Genomic DNA, 21,306 nt, shown 5'->3' on the forward strand with positions numbered 1-21,306 from the left:
TAGTTTCCGGCAAAATTCAGTTGCAGAAATTGGAACTAGGTTGATTGATGATGAAAAGTACTTGCTGAACTGCCATGGTATTGTTTTGATCTTTGATAATGTAAGATTTATTTAATACATGCGCAACGTTGATCCGTTGCGGGCGCCGAACAATGCTTTTATTACAAACAATATCTAATTACAAACTGTTACATTTATTTTAATACGTAAGCAAAATCAATCTGTTGCAACTGCATTAATTACATAAAATACACATGGCAGCTGGTCACTTCTCGACCGGCTTCGATATGCCAAAGGAACAATCATATGAGTGGTTGAATATCTTAAAGTTTTTAGTATTTTAGAAATAAAGTTTTGTGCATGCAAAAGAATAAAAAAACAAGGTTATACACAGATACATAAACAATGCAAATCAAAGGCACTCTTTCCTATTGTGCAAATACTTTTCCCAGAGTGAGCAAAACTTAGGCGAAAGTCGAGGCTGTAGAATCTCTGTAGCTGTTATCATTACGATATTTCAGGGATTCTTGAAATTGGCTGCCGCGTCGAATAGTTGATGGTGAGCTGGATGAATTAGCATACTTCATCTGTAAATAAATTAACCATTTTGAATCTGGTAATGTTATGTGCACAGTGCAAGCGTGCAAGCGTCAACGGATCACAAATTAACACACTTAATAACAACAACAGTTTAATTATAACGCATGTGTGCCATAAACAAAATAAAGTGGTATGTATAACAATTACAAACACCTTATGTTTTGTTTTGAAGTTCGCAATTCTGATAATTTTAAGAAAATTTTTTTATTAGTTTACGGGATATACTTACATTTATTACCATGCTGCTGTAATAAATATTTTATTTAGAGGATATCATAATTATGTAATAATAAATTTAGAGTGCGAGGGTGCAGTGTGCAGGAATGGCGGATGTGTGTACCATGGCTCGCAGTTTAATTTAATTTCCGCAGCTGGTTGTTTTAAGCAAATCTTTTTATGCGTTATAAACGTTAATATGAATAGGAAATAAATTCAAATAATCCATAAAGGTTGAAAAATATTTTGCAGCATTATATGCTTTGGTGTAGCTCAGATACTAGTATTACTTATTACTGCCTGACATGCATTGTGCTCTTGACAGACAGGGTGCTCAAAGTATCGAGGCAGGGGTGTGCAAACCTAAACAGTACAGTCATCTGTAAATTAATGATGTGTGAATATCAAAATTAAAAAAAATGTTTTTGATTTTACAAATTTTGTGCATAGGCAATTGCAAACACAGTCAGGTGCGCGGCGGCAATTTGAATAACCGGTGCACTGAACAATCTCTTTCAGCTCAACAACTCTTTTTCAAAACTCACCTTCAGACGCATCTGCATAGACTGATCATGGTTTAATCTCAGCTAAAAACGTTTAACATAACAATTATAATATAAGTAGAATATTGTATATGATGCTCCACACATGCCAACGTAGAAGCCCATCCGGAAACAAAAGCATTAAGTGTACCCGCGAAATAATTGGACCGCGGACGCGTAAAGTAACGTCGATTAATTACCGTAGTGCAGTGGATACAGGTAACTTTGTTAACCATTACAAAACTTCACCACCAAACCGGGTAATCTTAAACTGTGAGTTATCACATTTTATTAAGCTACATAACTATTAGTATCTGAGCTTAAATTTTTGCACCCGTGCTGCCATTTTGGTGCTGGCGTAGCGTGCCGTTGAAAAATCTAATGGCTCAAGTCTCGCTTTTTATTTTTCGCGCTATACACTTATGCTCTTGTTTCCGAATGAGCTAGTATAAACCGCTATCCTACTAAAAAAACTAATTTTTCTTATTTTTTGAAGCAACCAAACCGAAAATTGATGCATTCGAACTGTAGGTGTCTGACACGGTGACATCACTACGCGTACGCACTACAAAAATGGAATGCTCGCCCTAGTAGAAGGCGGCTCACCTTTACCCCCAGTTTTATCAAACCTGTTTTGTATTTAGCGCTTTAATTTTTTGAAGTACAAACACCTTGGCTGACTGCGCAATAGATCGAGCTAGGTGTGCCAAAAATTTCTGGCAACGAAAAACTGCGATTTCTATTAAACTGACTCCGAAAGTCCGTCACGTGGGCTGTCCGGAAAAAGGTCACGGCACAACACCATACCGTCGCGTTTCTTTTGCTTGGCTATGATTAAGACTTAAAGATTACGGTTATAATATGGATATGCATGACATACCGATGAGGTTGCCAGAGAGGAGCGGTGCCTGTTTAAAACGTAACTTTCCCTGCGAGTCCGGATCTGCCGTTTACTGAGGTCCATGACCTGAAGAATAATTGAAACAGGATGAGGAATATCCGTCCGACGGAAACTGCATCCATGCAGGAAAACTTCAGCCAAGTGCCTGAGGGCTGGACCATGCACAGGCGCACAGTAAATAAGTCACCAGACGATATCGTTAGGCGTATGTTGACATTCACAAAAGCAGTTTCTCTTTATTGGTTAATTAAGGTTCCAGTCATTTGCAGTACAAGCTCAACGTTCAAGTCTAACACTGCATGCAACATAAAACAAAATTTCATTGTCAAAAATATCATATCATGATGCATATGTACGCGGGCGAACCATAAATACCGCAGTGACCAATATCTGCCGGTAATATGTAGCAGCCGCATTGCACATTAGCACTTGTCGATATTATAAAGCATGCAAAAACAATAATAATAATGAGCAATAAGAAGTACGGCATTAATAAATAATCACAGTTCGTTGACATCCGTTATATCTGTAAGAATGTCACTGTTGTTGCGGTGCTTGTAGTGGTCATGCATTTGATGCGCGTTACTTTCACGATCTCGAGCTCGATAATGTCCAGATAGGAACGGGACTTCATGCATTGACATATACTGCTTTGCGGAACGCTTGAGCACTTCCCGTACCTCGCCATTGAAGAAGCAAAAGATCAGCGCCACAAACAGGCCCTGAAATCAGCACCACAGAATTGAAATTTACGAGTGCAAAAATTGCTAGGTCATGGCTTCATCGCATCTCGAAAATATCTATATGGAAGAAAATATTGTGTACGATCAATCGGTGGTACCTTAATCACTTATCACTACACTGGGTAAAAAACAGACTTTTGGAATTGAGGATCCCAGATTAATACAGTGACTGTCATCTGTGACTGGATGCACAAATAAAACAAAATTTCAATGTTTACCTTAAATATGACATTATGCAGTACACGTTTGTAAAACGTAAGACTTGCTTTATGTGACCGAGAGCATTGCTAAACAATGTAGGACATTATATATTGTTGAACTTATACACGTAGAGATGATTACAAGTGCTCTGAAGAAATGCTAAAATGTATGATAAAAAAATCAAAAAATGTTTTTATTGAAATGGCACTCGCATGCCTCGGGAAATGCAAACAAACAAAATGTAAATCCATCAATGGAACCGCAAAACAGAAATGTATACCCTGACTACAGATATTTGTTTACCTGAAGCGATGTGCATATTGCCGACGCTATATCGTAAGCAAAGATAAAATGTCGCGCACTCTCGTCTGGTCGGAACGGAAATAGGATGTACTGCAATCCTAACAATGGCACGAGGATAAGCGTAGCGCGGACGGCTTTTCTTGTATGATGATCTTCACGGGAATTTGTCGCACGCATTTTCGTAATCAATACCCTCACAATATTGCACAAAAAGATGAGATTAGCCTGCAAAGCAAAACGGAAACGCTGTATCCCTTTGAATCACGTAAAAAGTCACTCTTTTCCCCACTGTTCGTGTTATTTATATCCGCTTACAACAAGAGATATTATTACAGGAACCGCTAAAATATATAGATATTTTCCCGCCGAGATCCAGCAATTCTTATTCTCGAGGGGATCCAGCGCTCGCACGATGGCATACACAAAAGCCGGTATCACCGGTAAGCCCCTGTGGATATTAACACGAGGTGTGAAATAGTGTACCTACATGCCGTGTCAATAAGAGTTTTGCAAACTAAATAGATTATGCCATTTACTCCGCTCGCTAAGATGGGCTCAGTTTTGCAAAGTTATTATAGCAGTATTATTTATTTAATTTAATGGACAAATAAAATCGTGTGGGAGAAATATTGTATATGCACATACTGTTAATAATGCACATGCTGTATGACTGCCTGGTCATATAATTGGTAATAGTAAATTAATCTGTATTTTGAAAGCTTATTTTCTTTCATATTCGCTTACCATCCAATGGCGTAAAATGCTTTCATTAAGATTTCCGTTTTTGCGAACGCCACCACCAGAACGGTATGCAAGTAAAATCCTAAAGAAGGTAACATCAGCACTATAGGACACAACATTATAAGTGCCTAGCTAAAAAGTCTAGTTTCCATTTTCGTACCTTCACAAAACATCCAGAAATAATTACACACCAGGATGTATCTGATAAAAGTGTGGAACAGTCGGCAAGCCCACTGCAAAAAAAATACAGTCAATGGTAACGTAACGCATACGCAGCGTACACTTTCCATTAGCAAGCGGAAAATCTTTTTGTCACATTAATATTGATTAATTCCCTGTGCCAAGCCATCTGGTTAGACTTGGATAGGAGGAATTAATCCGCAGTCTCACGAGATTAGTTCTCCATCAAATTATTTTATTGACTGACAAGAATGACAGCATTCTGCACGTTTATTTCAGCCTGCAATACGTTTATTGCGTGAGATATGCAATTGTGCCTCTTTTCATATACGGAGGTCAGTCGAATTTAAAGTTAAGAAAGACCTATCGAATGCAAATTCCTTCATAATTTCAGGTGCATAAGTGCCACAAAATTATAAAACTGAAAGATTTATAGAAAGATAAAGGAGTCTTTCATCGATAATAGAAATTAGTCTTTAATCGTTAATGGCAACACTAAACAACTTCATGAGCGCGATATGCTTTTACGTAGATGCGCATATTGCAGTATCAAAAATCGATATTCTGCTTCTTCAGCAGTAACGCTTATTATTTTCTATTTTAGTACAATTTTAAAAAGCATGTTTTAATGTTTTCCGAAAACAGACTCTCCTCAAATAACAAAACTTCCATATAAAGGTTTCTGTGGTTTTTTAAAGACGACACCATTAAAGATTAATTATAAAGTGTACCCCATTTTCCTTGAGCCTGTCCGGATATGGTGGAATAACATTGTCATGGATAATCCAGACAATATTGTGGATGATGAAGGAGACAAAAAGATGCTTGTGAATAGTTATGCGTGTGCAACTTAGCTGGCGGAAGTAGAAGAAAATGAAGAGGGATGCCAGGAGGAACACTAGGGAGACCGAGTAGCCTATCACGTAGATGAGATTGATAGTTTGCTGTCTCTGAAAATAACCCGGTCAGTATGCATACGGAATTGTTGTAGATATCCTATGATAATCTGAAACACTTAAGGCGACATGCGGCGCCACTCAACGAGAATGTTTTGATCTAATTCCACAATTATGCAAGATGGCTTTACTTTGTCCACGCCCATTTTATTACTACGCCGCTGCATGGTGTGTTTGATTTTATTTCAGGTTCCTGCCGCAACCGTCTTCCGGTCATTGGCTTTGCGAAAAGTCATCTTATTAATTAAATTCAGTCTATATAATTAAGACAACCACAACAACCAATTTCGTTGAACAAACTTCGATCGAATTATAGACTTTATTTAATAAAGAAATCAAAAAGCGCAGGCTGTACGCTCAGGTTTTTTTGCTTCCAAGCAAGCCACAGATTTATTGGCTAATGCGCATTTAATGCATTTCGTATGTTTAACCGACGAACTGACAAATATTATTGAAGCAGACTGCAAAAAATAATGTTCGATGCATCAAACGCTACTTCGTGCGCTCGATGATCACCAAGTCTGCAAATAAAAATTTCGTATCGGATTTATAGCAGCATCATATTTTGACTCAATTTACTGTAAAATGTTTTTTGTACAGTGTGTGATATATACTGTATATCCGTTTGTATGTCTCTTAAAAATACATGTGCCACAAGATACCAGTATATAATATGCTTTTTTACTGATTCTTGAGCCGCCGTACATACGTACAATAACGCCTTAATGAGAACTGATATGAACGATTACGCAATTTTCCCATGTATCGTGCGTATACAACGATCAAACAAGAGCCCTTGCGGCCTACGCTCTTTTCCCAAAGGAATCACAAAAGGTTAACACAATTTAACTGTCATTAGAAAGGATTCTCTTGCTAGGCAGTTATAAACGGCGCATCAATGATGGATAATGATATAGTCCATTTGCCACCTGCACTGGAAAGTTTCAAAAGCGATGAAAATAATGTACACTCATATTACTGTACGATCGGTATTAGACCCTCATTAAAAAATGAAAACAGTGTTTCCATTGTAATTGGCTGTATATAAGTATCTGCAGATTATTGTACAGATAGATTTACATGCACTGAAAACTGAAATTTCGTTAACAATATTTGAACTGAAATTAAGATTCAAAAAGTGTACATCCCATATTATTACTGTGTCTAATAAACCGGGCGCAAACGCAGTTTATTGATTAGGCTAAAACATCATAAGCAAATTTAAAGTGAATGAAAGAGCGCTAGCAACTGTTTATAAAAAAAATGTTAGAGTAATTTCAGTCTGCGGACATAGTTCTACAAATCTTTCAACCTTGTTTCTTCTATCGCGGCTGGATATTGTTGCGCAGGTCATAATTATTACCAAAATAAGCACATAAAATAAATTTTAATTCCAAATAATTTTGTTTCTGAAATATATACAGATACGTACGTTATTTTAATAGCGCCATTAATCTCGTTTGAATTTTTTTATTTCGCTGTCGATATTCGTAATTCTGCAGCTAATGCTATGGTAGTGAAGCGCACCGATAATACATGATAATCTCCGATCAAACAGCTTTAGACTTTGCGTTGATAAACTTACTGACAACTCATCGTAATCCACACACGATGTGTAATTGGACCAGGGCTTGCCGCTTAGTGGATGTGTCCACCACGATCCATTTTCCATGCAGTCCTTAAAGGCAGTTACTGCAGGGGAGCAGAAGAAAAAAAAACAGTCTAATGCGCAACACAGAATTGATAGCCCATAAACAAACATCGCATTCACGCACATCTCGGATCAAAGCCATCATGCGCCCAGGCCGGGCACGGGATGTATGCCTAAATGAGCAGTAAATTATTTGTTAGGCATGGGATATGCGCAGATAAGGATGCATATGTACTCGTGTTCCGGCCAGAGTATCGTTCCAGCAGCCCCAGTTGTCGAATGTCCGATTGCAGTAAAGCCGTCCTGCAATGAATAGTAAATTATTCTACAAAATGACACAATTACGACTACAATTACACAATCAAAAAATCAGTATCACCAAACATTTAATCGCCGGTTATTTCAAGTACGCAGAATGGGGGGACGTAATGAATGTTTATGGGATTCTCGGGATAAGCCCGATGAAGTCAAATCGGTACGCACTACATTCTTATGGTAGCCCAGACACTTTTAAGCAGTTTGCGGTGGTGTTGGGATGTGATACATTTTGGACCGACAACAACAGCGGCAATTATATAACCTGATCTTGATCCCAATCGTTGACAGTAACTTTTGTATGTGGCATGTTAAACACAAGCATGATGATCCGTTACGGTGTTTATTTTTGGCTCTAACAGAGGCACTATCTTTCAACGAGTTATAATTATACAGATATTTGCGCTATGCAGTCTGGCAGTTTCCCATTTATTCGCGACGAAAAACAGAGCACTATTCGCTAGTGAAGAATACAAAATTAGCTTTGTATATGCATGTAACTGACCTGATCCCTAAAAGGTACTGCCGAAGCAGAGTGAAAACTATTGGTATTAACAGCAATCTGATGAACTGGACATTTATAACGAAATACAGCTAGCATAACCATTCCGGCGACGTCATTGTTCATATTTCTCGATAAGTCTAGCAATAAATAATTATAAAGAGCTCAAGCTTTACGCAATAAACCATGCCGCTACACCAGCATTACATTACTCATGCAACCTTCGAATAAATTATTTGTAATAAAGAGTACTGCAGTACATGTGATCAGACATCGTATTTCCGTAACTTAATCGCCAATTACGAACACTAAAACTGCTAAGATTAGCGGTTATTAATTGCTGATTCTTACCGTCATTAGGATACGGCAAGCTCATTATGTTGTCTTCGCAATCTTGTGCTGCCTGTTGTTGCCGTGCTGCGAACTCCCATCGATGCTGCTCAGACTCCGTTATAACGGTTTTCTCTTCAGTTTGCGCCACAGGATCATTGTCTAAACCATCAGTATAATTGCTGAATAATGTGGCACTCGGGTCTTCCGTCATTTTCGTGTTCCACGGGGGTTGGTACTATATATATCGTCTTCTGCCGGTACAGGCAATTCCAACGAATATTGTTTAAACTTTAACGGAAGCTTCTATGGCTCATGTTGACGCAGCCGACGTAGAATAATTGCGGCCCAAAAATGTACAGCGCGTTTTCGCTCTCCTTCCGATCGCACTCTCTCACCTACGCCGGAGTGCAGGATAAATCTGCCAAGCAGAAAAAGACGTTAATCAAGCGCGTCATACGGCCGGGAGATTAGCCAACACAGTAGCGTATATACGAGTGCGCGGCGCTCAGGATAATAGTAATCATTTGGATGTCATTAAAATTGTTACATTGGCTGGTAATGCGGTATTTCTCTCCGTAAATGTCAAGATGATGAATCTGTATCCGGATAAAATAATATGGACACATTACTCGTGCCAAACCGAGAAGATTTTGATTGGACTTCATGGAGATATTGTTTGGATAGACCGCTTCGCGAAAAAATAAGAAGTGTAATAATTCGGCATAGTACAGTCGTTCACCGCGCGGTGAACGGTCAACTGTCGCGCCGCTACTGTTAACATACTGCTGATTGATGTGCACAAGCCCACTTTAAAACATATGCAGCAAATTTCGTTAATTTAGAATGGTAATGATCTTGCATGTAAAGCCCTCTCTGGCAGAACCGAGAGGAAGGGAGTTTAGAGGGTTGAACCAGTTTTACATAAATATATCCATACGGCCATTCCCCCGGGTTAGTCTAAAAAGGAAATCGCTGGGTGATACACAGCAATCCGCCAAATCGGGAACAGTCGGAACGAGCATGTAAATTACCTTAAAAATGATAAAGGTTTGCAGTACTTGATTCCTTTACATTCTATCCGATAAATGAGCACTCGCTTATTGTATGAGAGGGGGTCAGTGCGGCCTAACACATATAATTATGATGACACTAACCCCATAATTATTGTCCCGAACCACTTTTATTAGAGGAATACAACCTGACATGCAAATGCGGTTATCCCTTTTGGGCTGGAAAACATCGTGGCTGGAGTACGGCAACGATTTGTGCCGTTAAACTGGGAGGAGCAGCTATGCCGGTTGCGATAAATACGGTGTATAATCAATTTGAGCGCATGCGTGCATATATGGATAATCGCTTGATCAAATCTTATGTTCCAACTCGGTTATGGTGTAAGTAAGCATACTTCAGCGAACGTAGGTTCAATAACATAGTTCAATTCTTCTCTAATTTTTTTATATACAACACATTCAGTAACCGTTTTTTGTGTTGTTTGATGTACGTGTCGCTCAAAAGATGTTTAATTTGAAGTATGGCACTTCAAATTTAATATTGACATATGTTTATTATAGGGTATAATACATGTCAATGGGATTTTGCAAGTCAGCCATCAGAGCGCAGCTATAGTATACTTCTACTCTATCTGTACATATTTTAATTTTACCAAAAAACGAGCTCTGTGATGTCCCAATGATATCAGTTGACTACCTCTAGAGTACTGCAGTATTACCATGGCATACCATATACTCATTATAACTGGCGGTAGTATGTATTATGCCATGATATTACCATGATACAACGAAATATTTTTTCTTTTATATGACCGGAAAGAGAATTATTATTATGCAACAGAAAAACCATTATAGGGCAATTAATAACGCAATAACGTTTTGAAAAAAAAATATGGTTCTATGGGCATGGGAAGGCTTCTCACGTTTCCTACCACATACAATGGTATACTCATGAACCTATATTAATTATTAGCGTTTCTGCGTTTGCTTTTTAGAGTGTTAGATTGTGAGCCGGAATTAATCAAATATTTATCTTAATTTGCATCAGCAGCTTCACGCACCGAAGTGCACTTTCCTCGACACCGCAGTAATGTGCTTCTTTAAGTGCTTCCGATTGTACAGGCAAGGTGGCACAGGATCTTGTTAACTGGGTTATTTAGATAAACCTCAAGCTCGTGCAGTAGAAATCTCAGCAGTGCATTTTTAGAATCAACAATCCGCTTATGTAACAAACCGCAGGTGTCCTACTTAATACCGCGCTCATCCCGGTGACGTTGCATTTACAATTCTTGATTAGTAACAAACACCATACCTGTAGCAATTCCTTTCTCAACATTCTGTCGAAGAATATGGTTTTGCCAATAAATGATGTCTTCATAAGCCATTATAAAAGTTAACTTTAACTTAGGCCTAACAGAAGCCTAAAATATTTATTCCGTGCAAATTGCAGAAACCAAGTGCGTGCAGCACTGAAAAATTCCTTCGCCTATAAAGCCAAGCACGTTTAATTTACTGCACTAGCTACTCGTAAGTAAAAGTTCATTGGATCGGCTTACACAACAGTTCTCAAATTTCATTATTAGTTATAGATTTTTAAGCCATGCAGCCATAATACGTACTGATCAGGACTATAAAGTAACAACCATATGCATTACACACCTACGTAATGTGCTTTTTTATACGAATATAATTGTATTAAGTATGCAAAACTTAAAAACGTACGTATATAGTAATAAATTTTATTATGCAAAAGTAAAATTAATTCGTACTTAATAGAAGTGTCTACATCTGTTCGAATAATAACAGACTTGGCTTAGGTTTGTAATTTACGTTATATATATTGCTGCTATTATCGTATACTGAATTGGAATCGACGCTGTTTAAAATTTGACATCTTTGTGAGTGCGGATAAGGCTGCAGATCACACCGAAGTTATTTCAGATTAAAATACAAATGTACGTTTTTAACGGACATACAAAATCCACAGTTACATACATTCACGATACATAACTTTTAATTACGATCTATTTTTTAGAAATTCAAAATAAACCAGAAAGGGTTCATGGTTATATGCCCAGCCGCAAAAGTCCTGACAACGTGCAGGCGTATGAGATCAGTGTATGACACTCTGTGCCATGATATGCGCTGTACAACATTTTGAAACAAAACAAAACAAATTATTATTATAAATTATTCCGGCATCGCAGATTGAAGTACATGCGCAAGCATCACGCGCTTACCAAAGTAACCAAACATGTGAATGTGTGTTTATAATTTTCATTGTGAAGTCCCTAAACACAATTGTCAACGTCCATTTCAGTGATTTCACGTACCGATTTCTCAGCAGTCACAAGTCGAACAAATATATTCCTCAAAAGCATAACGGGCCACAGTAAGAGAAACAATCACAACAGGTCAGTAAGAGAAGCCTACGAAAAATGCTGCGGCCACCGGCATAAGTCAAATATGTTTTCCGGGTAAGGGAAATCACTCTCGTCAAAAAATTAAAATAACTTTTAGAGGCCAGCTCCGCAAAAATAAATGGTGCATGAAGGCTGAAAACGTAATGCTGTATAGGCACGGGTCCGACACGACAATTTCTTCAGTTTACGATCATCCAGGCAGTAAACACTTTTGTAAATTTATGCGAGTATAAATTATTTTCCGTGGTAATATAGGAAGCGGAGTAATAATATCTTAGTAGGCCATATATTTACGCAGGATAATAAAATTTGTTTATTTGCGGCGATCGGTGATCGGTGCTACTCGAGATCTCGGATGCTTATATTGCCCACCATGGTTTCGAAATGCAGCAGTTCTGTTTATAGAAAGTGAGGCCAGTTATTGCCATTTCCGATGTACATGCGACGATCGACGGACCGGGTACTCAAACATGGAGCAATGTGGCTGGAGAACTGCCAACAAAAAGCCGAGAACATTAGAAACAGTGTGTCGGTTCACGGTTGTACTTCCGAACTGCCAGTTAAAAACTAATATGACTCAAAGTAGGAAAATGTTTGAGGTTGCAAACAAGCAAAGTACACCATGCATTCACAAGCACGGCTGCATTTGCAGGGATTTGGCATGCGTGCATGGTAAATTGATGCCGGACCACAAAATTTAACAAAACTTTTCTGGATACGTTAAGTCCACTGTAATTCCCTACATAAACATATTAGCATGCGCATAGTTTGTTGAAATTGCTAATCCTTGATTCGTTTAAAACGAGCTTGATGCAGTATTTAGTGACAACTGACAACGAAAACGTAGTGAACGATTTTTTACAACGAACAACAAAAAACGAAATGGATGGTAACTTGGTAATTATAATATACAAAACATAGCTGGCCATTGGTCTATTTCATTAACAATCCTATATTTGGTGGGCGCTCTGCATAAATTTAGCATGCAGAATGTAATTAATCAGTGTCGCTGTACAATAGTACACACTGATCAAGCGCGTCTGAACCGAATTAAGGTTTAGCAATTTTAACAAACTATTGCGTACGCTAATAAATTTATGTAGGGATTACAGTGGACTTAACATATCCAGAAAAGTTTTGTTAAATTATGTGGTTCGTCACTTTACCATGCATACATGATACATGCCAAGTCCCTGCAAATGCAGCTGTTCTTGTGACTGCATGATGTACTTCGCTTGTTTACAACCTCAAACATTAATTTCTTATTCGAGCCATTTTAGTTTTTAACTGACAGTTTTAAACTACGTCAGTTCTCTGCTCTACTGCAGAACGGCCCTTATTTACGATTAATAGTCTACGTACTTGTAAGTGTGCTATATTACACGAGTTATATATATCCGCCAAAATTTAACACCACAATGTTAAATGCATACATTAGCAAAACCTGCCCATCTGTATAAATATATTTCCGCTTTTTCTAAGAATTTTCTGTTCCGTGTCAATGCAAGGAACTTTCATGGATCATTATGACATTTGCATTTCTTGGCATTCCATGCATACATCACTCCCAATGTAAAGCAGTATGGCACCAGAAATATGGCTTTATAAACCAACTTCACATTAACTAGATACGCATAAGTGGACTGAAGCAAAAAAAAGGCTTAGTTATTCATTTAACAATCATATTGCGGAATAAGCGGTCAAATCTTCTGGTATTATCTTCGTTATATTTTGATTAATTCGAAATTGGGGATCTTGAGACGCTTAGTGTTGTGGTGTGTTGTTTTATAGCGTTAAATAGCTGCGAGTCAATAAAATGCGTTGAATTCGTAATGCCCGATGGACATACTTAATATCATATGTAAATGCCGTTAAATTCAACAAAGTATTGTATTGTCCATACCCGAATGACATGCCGAACACACTATCTAATGTACTTTAATAATGAAAACCAGTTTCAAGTATGTGGGTTTAAGTGTAGCGATAAGTTGCGACAGTTACAAATATCTACTTATTCGCTGACAGGGTTTTGCGCCTAATGGTTAGTATAGGTAGACAATAATGGCCGTATATTGCCCAAGGCTAAATTAGTTGTGGTGCAACTTATTGTAAAGTAATTAGCGTTATTATCTGTAAACAATATATTCTAGCTGATATCATCAGGTCCTGCAACAGTTTTGGCGATACATGCCCCATAGGGTCGACGATTTTAGCCATGTGTAAATCACTGCTACTGTCACAGCAGTGTATAAATTGCTGCCGTCGTCTGCGAAGCTGCAAAAAATGTCTTACCCCATTACAATTTTTCTTATTTTTGAATGTCAAACAAAAATTGAAGATACAGTAAAACCTGCGTACTTTGAACACCAACGGTTCCATATTTTTCGTTCAATGTAGACGCCTGTTCAATGTACAGAACAGCTGCCCCCAGGGGGGCGCCCTTGAAGACAGTGCTTCAGCGTTTTAAAGCTGTCCCTGAAAGCGAACAGGCGCCGCCTCAAGGGGGACAGCCCCGTTAGCAAGCCTTTTTTACACTATTTTCGCTCATAATAAATCAAAAATCACGTGGAGTTATTGTTGTAACCAGCGCATGTCTGTGAACTCTGGTCCGTTACGCGTTTTTTTTTGGGTTTTTTCGCTCTCGAAACCAGATTCCGACGCTTTGTTCACTCTCGAAAGGTCTAAATATTAGTAAATAATTAGGTCCGTTCCAGCTAATTTGTTCAATGTTCACTTTAGGGAGTTGTTCAATATACGCGAGGGCCCCCCTGTGTTATAGTCTATGAGACGCGCCGGTTCCGTAATAACCGTTCAATGTACACCAGTGTTCAATTTACGCGAGTGTTCAAAGTCACAGGTTTTACTGTATATAAACTGTATGATCAAAAAAGGAACACTTGCAAGGGAATCGCTTTTAAGTATCAAAATCAACAGGTTATAATATAAACAATATCGCAGCGGAAAACAAGATACCGCTGATACGAATCACAGGTTTCTTAATACAATAGAGAAGGCAATGCTCAGCGAACAATAGAAAACAAAATTTCCGAGCTGGGTAGCCGCTTACATTCCTGTTTCAATACTTAAAGGGCTGCTGTTAGATTTTCGCAGCAGTTCCTTTTTCTCCACGCTAGACTGCCGAGTGCCCATGAGGGAATCGTACCGACAAACCCGAGCATGAGGGCTTTTCGTGCTTTTGGTTGAGGAGTGTCTCACGCTGTTCAACGGTGAAATCCTAGTGACGGTGCTTAACGAACGGATGGCCGCACTATCGCTGCGAGGCATATTTCCTCGACGCAACCTCCAGAGTCGTAGGGAACGTTTAAATACCGCAATGACCTTTAAAAACAGTTTTTAAAAGCAGGTAACTTTTTACTGCAGTAAACAGCGTTAATTCCAAAAGCTTTTAATGGTACTATATACATGAAGTTAGAGAAATCTGCGCTTACCTCGCCGTTACAATAACAAAAGGTCACCGAAACAAAAAAGCCTTGAAGTCCGTCCAAAGCATTGTTTAAGTAAAAGTACCACTGCGTATGACAGGAGTCCGCCGGTCGATACGCCGTTATGACAAAATGCAGTCCAAAAAGAGGCATCAGCACTAGGATAGCGCGAAAACTTTTCCTATGAACATGCAAGCTGTTTAGGGAAGTGCTGAAAGTAATGTCAAAGTTTAGTTAATGGAAGCTTTAAATAATGTGGTACTGTTGCGATAAAACCGCAGTCAGCATACCAGTGGTCAGTTTACTGCAGATATTTTATTAAGTACATACTAAAGGTATGAGACCGGCTTACCTTACTTTACCGATTTCGCTGACATATCGGGTTTGAAGCTTTTTAACGAGTAAGCAAATGATATACCAGAGGAATAAAAAGTTCAACTGTAAAAACAAAAGATCCGAAATTGAAGATGTTTCAGTTGACAGTAATAACAATGGTGTTACACTATATAAGTGCTGGAGGCCAGTAATCCGGGAAAGGTGTAAAGTACAATACAAACTAACAAACTATGCATAATAATTATATCCTTTTCTACGCATCTTTCGTATGCTCTTCTTAGCTAACTAAAACTACCAAAAAAATAGCGAAGCTCACACTCAGCGATAGGAGAGCAGGTCCTTTGAATAGCCACTCCAAGACTTCCACAGGTTCTATCCAGCAGCTATACAGTAGAAAGAACAGATGTATTACATATACCGATGTATTGTATCATTTTCGTCTCCGGCTCCAATATTTTTCAGTATTTTTGTTTCAGTATGTAATATCCAGTACCATAGCTTATATTGTTACTGCAGTAGCGTGTTTCTTTTAGAAAATTAAGGAATTCGTCACTTTTTAGGATAGATCAACTAAAATACTTATCTATAACGTAAACCATGCAAATCGAATCGGGTTCGGCAGCAGTGGAGTATGAGTTATGAGTCTTATGACATATTATTATATGGAATGGTACAATAAAAAATGCTTAATTTATATAGAATGGTGTTCGTACCCATTTTCCGACCATCGCACCCCAGCATAAATGCTAACCGGCAAAAACGGCAATCCTGAAAATAAAAAAGAGTAATATTTTTCCAACTCTAGCCAGCTGAACATAAGCAAATCACTGCAGCCCAGTTTCTTTTTTTAATACTGCTGCGAGCTATTTCATAGAATTTCTTAACTATGACCCAAGACTATAAAATTTAAAATCAAGCAGCTGGTCCCTTTGTGAATGACTGGGCGATGGCGTATATGAAAGGATTACACATTACGCTCCCCGAGAATTGGGACGAACAACCGAATTATACAAAGTATGTGACGGTCATTTCGGAGCATGAATTTATAATAATGTCTTGTACGCGGAAAAAACATAACGCGTTAGCGTACCCCATCCGTATAATATGTAAACGTAGAATCTTTGTTCTCTCATAAACACATGTTTTAGGTGACGGAGTAGGAATAAACCCTCGCATAGCATCCAGCAGTAATTACACAGTCGGAAGTATTTAGTAAGACCGTAAACCACCCGGCACTGCCAAACATCGTGATGCTCCAGCAAAAGTAGATCCGGATCGCTCAGGAGCTGCTGAGTTACCAGTCCGTGGAAAACTGTTAGCGTAATTGCGTACAGCAGCAGTGATACGAAGAAGTTCACGTGAATTAAGTTGCGCTGCACCTGAAGATGCCTGAAACCAATTAGAATTATCGTGATTTAAAAAACTTTTCTTCTCCGTATAACAAGCGGTAACGGATCATTAGCATTTAACTTTCTATAAACAGTTCTGCTGGCCAGTCGACCTAATGCACCTGTCATGCAAGCGTGAAAATGTATTTGGGATACGGTTGATTTAACGTATGTATGCATAGTTTTCTCGGAACAAAATGCATGAAAAATTGAGCGGCTTCAAATTTATTTACTGAGCAACTGAACTGCTGTTTGTTATTAAAAACAAAAGGTCTGCAAAAGTTTGGTGCATTGATGGTAATTTATAACTCACGTTGATTATTTACGCATATGCTGTAATCATGAAGCAATCCTCTCATTGATTAATTTAAACGCAGCGGAAAATACAGCTTAGCTAACACAGGTACTTTAAAGCCGTCTGCGCTTTTGAAAGTGTTTTTCTAACCTTTGTTCAAATATAAATATTAACCGTAAATATTTGATGCGTGTATATCTTAGGGGTTGTCATTGATTGACTTCTTCTCGGCTATGTTCATAAAAAAACATCTAGTCAGCACATTTAGCTTTTCCATGACTTACTGGCATCTCCAGAAGATTAACAATGCTGGCACAAGAAATGCAATAGAGATACAGTAAGTCACCATTTGCACTTGAAACCGACTTTCCAGTGGTGACAAATTAAGACATTCCGTGTAATTAGTCCACTCTTTCGAGAACGATGGGTCCTCTGGGCCGGCATGCTTTGCGTACCAAGTCCCATTTTGAGTACAGACTTTTTCTGCCACACCTACGTAAAAACGAATAATCTTTGTTAAGGTGAGTAGCAGGAATACTTGCCGTAGTTACGCTCTATGTATATTTGGCAAATAACGTTAATGCAGCACTGAATAAGATTTTCTTTGTAGTGTAGTAATCTCTTAATCCGTCTTAAATTTGAAATGTTAATCCACGCTGAGAGCCATATTATGACGCCATACAAATCATCAATCCCAAAAAATACCTGTACACGTAGACCTAGCAAATGGCTGAATATGTCTAGGGCAGTGTCCCTGTAATATTTCGCCTGCCTTAGCGCCTCGCCAACATTGCCATCCATCCCTAAAACGAAGTGGAAAAGCTGTTCAGTGAGTCGAAATTTAACGCCATCTTCGCAAAAGTTATACAGCAGAATATAGTACGCGTCGCACAATGGCAAAAAATCCGTCAAATGCAACCAATGCAAAAATAAATTTGCGTTTTTAGTGCCTTTCAGTACCTGCTGCATAGGAGATCCAGAACCGGATCATTTGCATAGTTTACACGCATTCTATTAGTATCATCATACAACGGTATGTACTTATAAGCCTTTTGGGCATCGTGAATTTAATTGCTACTCAATTTTTACTTACACAACAGGTGAAATCATACAAATTAAAAGAAATACAAAAATCTTTCACCTGGATAAACTATAAGGTTTTGGCGTTAACAGCAACATTCATTTCTGACAATATTCACGGAAAATCAAAATTAATAAGTTTTTAGGGGCGCCTTTCCTGTATCTTGCATTACGTACAATACGCACAGTTACCGTATTTTATCAATTAGTGACCCTCCCCGATTTAGCAAGAGCTCCCCGAAATCATTTTATACTATCGTTATGAACTTATAGTGACCACCCCCAATACAAACCCACTTTTTACCCAGCGCTTGTAAAGAGTGGTAAAACTAAAAACGACACCAGTAAAAATGCCACCGATATAATGCAAAAATGTTATAAAGTGTATGAAATTCAATAATTTCATAGAATATGAGGTATGACGATGGATCTTTTTTAAGTGCAACTGTTATTATGTTACGACCAGAAAAGTTATGCCGAAATTCCATTTCTCAACATAAGAAAGATCCAATAATACGGAATGTACCGCACAGCGATTAAAAGATGAACGTATATTAAATCCACAAGTGAAGAATGAATTCCAAGATGTTCATAAGTATTGTATAAAGTACCGTATCTACTAGCCTTATCGGCCGCAGTACAGTGCAACAAAAAGGCATACCACGTCGGCGGACAGTCGCTATCGTTCCCAGCTCGTTGCTGCTGGCTACAGCAATCTGCGGCGGCCTGGCAGCACTGCTTCCACACTTCCGCATCTCGGTCCACTTCCCAACTTGGAAACCCTACACTGTAAACGGGCGCATTTCGATCGGAAGCCAACGGCAAATACAATTGACGCAGCGTTTTATTTCCGTCGGGCAAAGCATCATAATTAGTGAGATATCCATCCGGATGATAGGTCAACGGATAATTGGTCGAATCGGTAGAATGGAATGTGTATACGTAGCACAATGCGCACGTTATATTCAGATAAGTATTCACCGGATGATAGCCGAATTCGTTACGACATAAATCCATTTCAGAAGAAAGTTTCATAAAAGGTATTTTTAGCACATAATATCATGTATGCGTAAGCATGGATCACAATTTCACTAGCCAGAATAACTGATCTTTAATTTATCGCCGCATTTAAATTACTAATAAGGCAATAATTTCTGGTTAGTAATTAAACAATTTGATTGCATTGGTTTATCATAGTGAAACTTGGAATAGCGCACCGGAAGAAAGCAGCACGCTAAACAATGCACGTTTGCAATTAATTAATGCTACAATAACGCAGAACCTATAACTGAGCCTCGCATACGTACTTTGGACCAAATTGTCCAAATGGAAATAAAAATATTATTGGTAAACGTTTGTCGCTGCTGAATAAAACGTTTTGGCAAGTGATAAAAATCAAAAATCACGAAAAATCCCATCGTCAACAAAATATGCACATCGAGAACCGCTTTGTCAAGATTACACTTGAAAAAAGGCACACGAATGAATACGAATGTACAACAGAAAAATGCAACACTCAGCAATTTGATGCAGTTTTTAAGCCGATTGATATTAGCACAAAACTGGTCCCACGTTTCAGGCGCGATCAGCTGCGGGTACTGGTGCCGCAGTGCATAAGGAAACATCGACACCCGGAAAACGATTTGTAACCCGAGAAAATGCATTTTGTTCCGCCGGTATTTACATGCATCACAAGTGGCCGCCGCGGCCCGTGTGTATTAGTATTCCCCTATGATCGAACTGATTGCGCGCTCCCTTAAAGCCAAATATTGTCTTTCGCTTTAGTGTATACCCAGGGAATCCATTCGGCTGACGATGGTGTGTCATCACACCATTTCCTAAATCACCTAGTCAATTTTCCGCGAAACTTTGTTCGGTCTTCCGTGCAATCATTAAAAATGCATGAACAAGATTTAAAATGAATCAAATTAATTAACCAACCATTAGCTATGGTTGTCTCATCGCCAGCTAAGACGAACCATACCAAGAGAGCTCAGTACCGGTGTTACAACAAATTTTCGTTCTTGAAAACTCAACGACTTTTCTGGTGCAACCGCTACTGTTGCACGTAATTAGGCAGTATGCTAATTTCAAAAGTAATGTTGCCATTAATTGTGAGTATGGTCATATCTGGAAATAGAGCAGTATATGACAATCGTAGCGCGGGCGCGCTTCTCCTGCTACGTAGATCCTGTAGCTATTAATCAAGCACCTCGCGCACAGCAGCAGAATACTACAGCAGGCAGTGGCACAGTAAGTTGCAGAAGCAACTTTAACAATCCATGTCAACCTTGGTAGAAGTACAGATAGTGAATATTAAAGATGCAGTTTAAGGTGCAAAAAAGCTAAACGTAATAAGGGAAGAAAAATTATCATTACGTCGTACAAGTCCGTACAACGAAGAAGTGCGATATACATATGAGATGAGTACAATTAATCCCGACCAGAATAGCATTGAGGAAGTGTTGTTTTATGAATTTCTGTTTTTCTAAGCACTTACAGGTGAGAATTATTAAAGGTATTCCTGATAATCCTTATTTTCTTAGTAATTACGTTAATATTAATTGGCAAAGTTTTTGCTTCCTTCATTCGTAATAATCTGGATATAGCTGCTGTACTACAATTATGTTGGTTTACCGTGTACCCATTTACATGTAAAAAATAAATGTATCTGAATTCTGAATAGATAGTCGTTGCTTAAACAATTCTTTCGCCCGTTTCCATATCCATAGCTTGAAGCTATATTATACTTTCATAATATACTATAGCTTTAGAAAATATGCTTTAGAAAATATGCAGCGGTATTTTCTTCGCAAATTTAAAGTACTGTCTTGCCGAGTCTAGTGTGTACAGACATACTCCCAGTGCACTACATCATGATTGCGCAATAAATTTTTTGATGCTGAAAATGATCACTGAAGCCAGCACTCAGCACGGAGTCAACAGTACTTTAGCAGTTACGTAGTGACACGTACGCATGCGGTGGCCCATGTCGCACGCGGTTGGAATGCAAATCTTCAAAAAATCATAACTTTGTTAATTTTCGCGTTAAATTTTTATACAAAGGCTTAAAAAACACAGAATAATACATACTAGTAGGCAGAACAAGTGGTTTTTCGTTTTTCTTTTACAGTTACGCACTGTGAG

At 38.4% G+C, this 21,306-nt stretch overlaps 2 protein-coding genes across 5 annotated transcripts; both read right to left on the bottom strand.

Annotated features, from left to right (window-relative positions):
• Positions 1-149: 149 nt before the first annotated feature.
• LOC129581942 (calcitonin gene-related peptide type 1 receptor-like) lies at positions 150-12,153 on the bottom strand. Of its 4 annotated transcripts, XM_055473259.1 has the most exons (15): positions 9,216-9,422; positions 8,732-9,141; positions 8,203-8,602; positions 7,270-7,337; positions 7,159-7,207; positions 6,969-7,075; positions 5,159-5,377; positions 4,408-4,480; positions 4,251-4,329; positions 3,822-3,954; positions 3,507-3,731; positions 2,940-2,981; positions 2,239-2,325; positions 1,362-1,403; positions 150-587 (listed from the first exon to the last, which is right to left on the bottom strand). In XM_055473259.1, exons 3-15 carry the CDS (start codon positions 8,393-8,395, stop codon positions 465-467), a joined length of 1,440 nt encoding a protein of 479 aa, XP_055329234.1. In that variant the 5' UTR covers positions 8,396-8,602; positions 8,732-9,141; positions 9,216-9,422; the 3' UTR covers positions 150-464. The 4 variants fall into 4 exon arrangements, with proteins under 4 accessions (XP_055329234.1, XP_055329232.1, XP_055329233.1 ...); XM_055473257.1 differs by lacking the exons at positions 8,732-9,141; positions 9,216-9,422 and adding an exon at positions 11,528-12,153; XM_055473258.1 differs by having other exon boundaries at positions 8,732-9,422.
• Positions 12,154-14,461: 2,308 nt separating this feature from the next.
• On the bottom strand, positions 14,462-19,761 carry LOC129581941 (calcitonin gene-related peptide type 1 receptor-like). Its single transcript, XM_055473256.1, has 9 exons — positions 18,821-19,761; positions 17,785-17,882; positions 17,364-17,571; positions 16,487-16,785; positions 16,110-16,164; positions 15,713-15,779; positions 15,413-15,498; positions 15,067-15,241; positions 14,462-14,956 (listed from the first exon to the last, which is right to left on the bottom strand). The coding sequence occupies exons 1-9, from the start codon at positions 19,192-19,194 to the stop codon at positions 14,681-14,683; spliced, it is 1,638 nt and encodes a 545-aa protein (XP_055329231.1). The 5' UTR covers positions 19,195-19,761; the 3' UTR covers positions 14,462-14,680.
• Between the last annotated feature and the right edge of the window lie 1,545 nt (positions 19,762-21,306).

The sequence above is a fragment of the Paramacrobiotus metropolitanus genome, unplaced genomic scaffold (assembly GCF_019649055.1).
Source record: "Paramacrobiotus metropolitanus isolate TYO unplaced genomic scaffold, Prichtersi_v1.0 Parri_scaffold0000006, whole genome shotgun sequence".
NCBI lineage: Eukaryota > Metazoa > Tardigrada > Eutardigrada > Parachela > Macrobiotidae > Paramacrobiotus > Paramacrobiotus metropolitanus.